Source organism: Anneissia japonica, unplaced genomic scaffold (assembly GCF_011630105.1).
Source record: "Anneissia japonica isolate Jap-2015-1 unplaced genomic scaffold, ASM1163010v1 scaffold287923_len1623670_cov205, whole genome shotgun sequence".
NCBI lineage: Eukaryota > Metazoa > Echinodermata > Crinoidea > Comatulida > Comatulidae > Anneissia > Anneissia japonica.
Genome location: NW_022721637.1, coordinates 1,604,847 through 1,608,696, shown reverse-complemented (window position 1 = coordinate 1,608,696; position 3,850 = coordinate 1,604,847). Strand labels below are relative to the sequence as shown.

General features: G+C 36.5%; 1 protein-coding gene across 1 annotated transcript in view; it reads left to right on the top strand.

Moving 5' to 3' along the window:
* Positions 1-1,860: 1,860 nt before the first annotated feature.
* LOC117111647 (alpha-2,8-sialyltransferase 8B-like) overlaps positions 1,861-3,850 on the top strand; it is a gene marked incomplete at its 5' end in the record, with an annotated part of 10,742 nt that continues 8,752 nt past the window's right edge. The window contains 1 exon segment of the mRNA XM_033254614.1: positions 1,861-1,984. Within this exon segment, the coding sequence (XP_033110505.1) occupies positions 1,893-1,984 (92 nt within the window).

Below are 3,850 nucleotides of genomic sequence, written 5' to 3'. Positions count from 1 at the left end.
AATGTCCACTACCGTACTGTAGGTTAACATAGACGAGCTCCACCACGTTCAGCTGCGAGCCTTGTCGGAGTTTCTATCCTAACTCGCCCCATTCCGTCGGTTTATAACTGAACAAAAAATACTTTATCACGGTTCTACCAACTGTGTATAAATTCATAAAGGCCAGGCTTATACAGTATCGTGCGTCCAATGCACACTGCGCCCCATGATAAGCTTACAATAAAACTGCTCTTCTCATGAACCTCACAGAATTGGCTGTGGGTTGACTCAATCGTATGATGGTAAATTTGAGAGTAATTCGAAATCTCGCGCTAGTCATTTTATATGACCGGCTGGCAACGGATTTACGCTTTATGCAAATTTAGTAACAATACAATCACCTTTTTGTCAATGACTAACAACTTGTTATTCACTAAGTGGATTAGCATATTATTTAAATATTAGGGCAACACGCATATGGTAGGGAAAAATATAAGTTCTAATGTGACAATCACCGTCCTCATTATCATTATCAAATGTCATCATCTCGTCTTCATTGCCACTACTATTACTATCACCACACTTAAGAAATATGACATCATGTCCATTATAGGCAAATAGCAGATCTGTCACAGAAAATGTTATCCTCTAAATCTTTCCCTGTAACCTGAATCATGTCTGCTCTGAGAGACGTCTATAATAATAACCTAATAATAACAGTCAGTGTACACTATTATTATAGAGGATGACTCCGCATATTACGCCTATATAATATTGAGCTTCCAAATTGATCTCTCATCGTTCATAACTCTTATTCAATCATTACAATAAGCTAGGCCTGTAACAACCGATAATGTAAAAACGACGCATAATGTAAAAAAAAAAAAAGGTTAACGCATAATGTAAACAGGTTTGACGCTTAATGTAAAAAAGATTTTAAAAATTGACTGACCATAATAATAATAATAATAATAATAAGCATTTCTCTTCTTATAACCAAAAGAAAAAGCACATTAGATATTTATTGGATTGGTGTTTTTTATTTATGAGTATCGTGAAATATAAAAATTATGCAAATTATACACGTGATGCAATATGCTATATTTAAAAATAGGCCTACAAATTAATGAATACCATAGAGTTTCGAGTAACATAGGCCCTACTGCTGGTACAATTTTAAATTTACTTATTTGTCCAACCCAAAAAATTTTATAGATATTTAATTGTTATTTTATATTAGGCCTATACTTCTTAAATATTTTAAAAATCATCTAAAATTACGAAAATTAAAATCCAGGCGCCGCCACTGCTCGCTGGAAGGTACAGCCAGATACAATAGTTCAATGTCACAATAATACATTGCTTTATTAGATGTTTGTATAGATCGGAGTCCCTGGCTCGGGGGCCCAGGTTCAAGATGTTGAACCTGCGGTAGTTACTGGCGAGAGAAGGTAAGTATGGGCAGGGAACAGTTAAATTAACTGTTTCCTGGGTATAGGTAAGGAGTGGGCCGGATGTTCCGTTACGTTTTGTGGGGTCCAGACAGCTATGATTGTTTTAGGAAGCTCCGGAGTTTTAACAATTTCAATATCTTTTCTTCCACGGAACAGGAGATCCCCTACATACAATTTCAACTGCGCCATTTTGTTTTTGTTTTTGTTGGGGTTTTTTTTTTTTTGTAATGAAAGCTCATACTAATTTTTTGAGGGAATGTTATCTCCTGATCTATTGCACCAATACTCCATGCTCCTAATGTTGGACTTGGAATCAAAATTAATAATTCATCATAATTATTCGGCTATAGTACGTCGCCCTCTGTAGATCTAATTCTTCAGCTACTGGCTACAGTAACTTACCTTTCTTATCGCTTTTTTTTTACAGTTGGTAATGAGTGGACGGACATTCTCAATGCAATGGCCAACAATACCAAATATGTATTGATGGGGTTCATATACGTATTCGTAATTTCAGGTCTTGTTTTTGAGTACATGTCTTCAAGAAAATTGTAAGTATTACCAAGTAAGGTGGTCTATTTTAGTAGGTGTAGGCCCCTATTTTAGTAGTTCTAGGCCCCTATTTTAGTAGTTCAATCCATGCACTGTAATGCATAGGCCTATTTTAATACACTACTTAGATAGGCTTTTCTTTTTCAATCTTAATTTCAGAGGTCAAAAACATTTTTCAATTTTTTTTTCAATCATATAGTGGTGTAGACTAGTCGTTTAAGAACATTTTGCTGGAAAATTTTTTTTGGATACGACGCCCCGTTATGGAATTATGATTTTTTAAATACGAAGTGTCTATGCTTACGCCGAGTCGTAAGCATTAATCATAGGCTATGCTTACGCCGATCTATTTGAAGGGCGCCGCTTGCTTCGTGAGTACGAAAACGTCCTATTGAGCATGTGCAAATACACTTTGCGTCTCGGTGGCACTTTCACAAGCTATGAAAAATTGTCAGCTGTATCGAATTGGGAGAAAGAAAACCACATAAAAATTTATATAAACGATCTTCACGTAGCATCGATTCTGCCAAAAAACGTGCACCTAAAAGAAACTTCAAACCCGAATTAAAATTCTATTCAATCGATTACGCCTGCATAGTTAATATTGCCGTAGTAAGGCATGTTTATAAACTCCTACCTTTTCAAGTGCTAATTATTGCCATGAGACCTTGAATGAGCTGATTAGGGGAGATCTTATCTCACCATGTTAATAATCAGAGCTAAGTTAGTACAGCCCATATTTCGTGGTACAGTTGTTGCACATCGAATCATTTAGTTAGTAGAGAAAAAGAAAGTTATTTTTTAAGAGAGTTTCCTTTNNNGATATGGAGTACTTGAGTAAAGTGAATTAAGGCAGCTAAATAGGCAAGTGCTACAGAAACTAGGTAAGCTAGAATTGGGTCCTCGTGTGGGAATGTACTAATATGTCTGCCTCAGTTCATGACGATGCCTGTTCCTTTGGAAAACTGTGGACTAGACAAAGCTCATGCCTCGACAACGTGGAATAGTAAGCAGATCAACGAGTAATAGATCGGCGTAAGCATAGCCTCGAAAAAATGCTTACGCCAGCCCTGCGCATGCTCAATAGATCGGCGTAAGCATAGCCTATGACTAATGCTTACGACTCGGCGTAAGCATAGACACTTCGTTTTAAATAACATGATGTCACCAGTACGTCATTAGACGAGTAGGGGATAGACAATCATCCCCCAGAAAGTTGGAGATATAGGGTACCGGTTAACCGGGTAGTACATACACCTTTGGGGGTAAAACACTAAACGAGCTAGTTCACACATCAAATGCTATGATCATCTTGTTTGACGGATACCGGCGCTATACAAAAAATCAATGTACACTATTTTGTTGTTATTGCTTACAACCGTTCTTGTGTACCTTTCGAAATATCCTGACGTCAAGCTCCTTAATCAATCTCTAATTAACGATGCGGAGACGACGTCTGTATTTCTTACCGATCTAATTCTTTCTAATGACCCAATATGGTATCTCGCATCCAAGTGTTGAATGAAACGATTCTGTTTATAATTATTAATAACGAATCTGGTATAATTCTTTCAAGAAACCGAGAAAGACTACTGAACGTTTCATAGTAGTAGAGGCTAAATATGGTTTAACCTTAAACAAACTCTAATAAAAGGACTTTTTGTATATTCTTGTACGTCTATACGTAAATAATTTTGGAAAAATTTTTGCCGCCTTTTTATAGTTGCGTTGACCAGATATTCAGGGTCAAGGGTCAATGACCTTTATATAACATGTTCTGGGTCATAAGTCTTTAACCACTTGCTCTAAAAGCACAAAAATAGTATTTACACCTGGGTTTTAGGGGTCAACAATTATGGAAACAT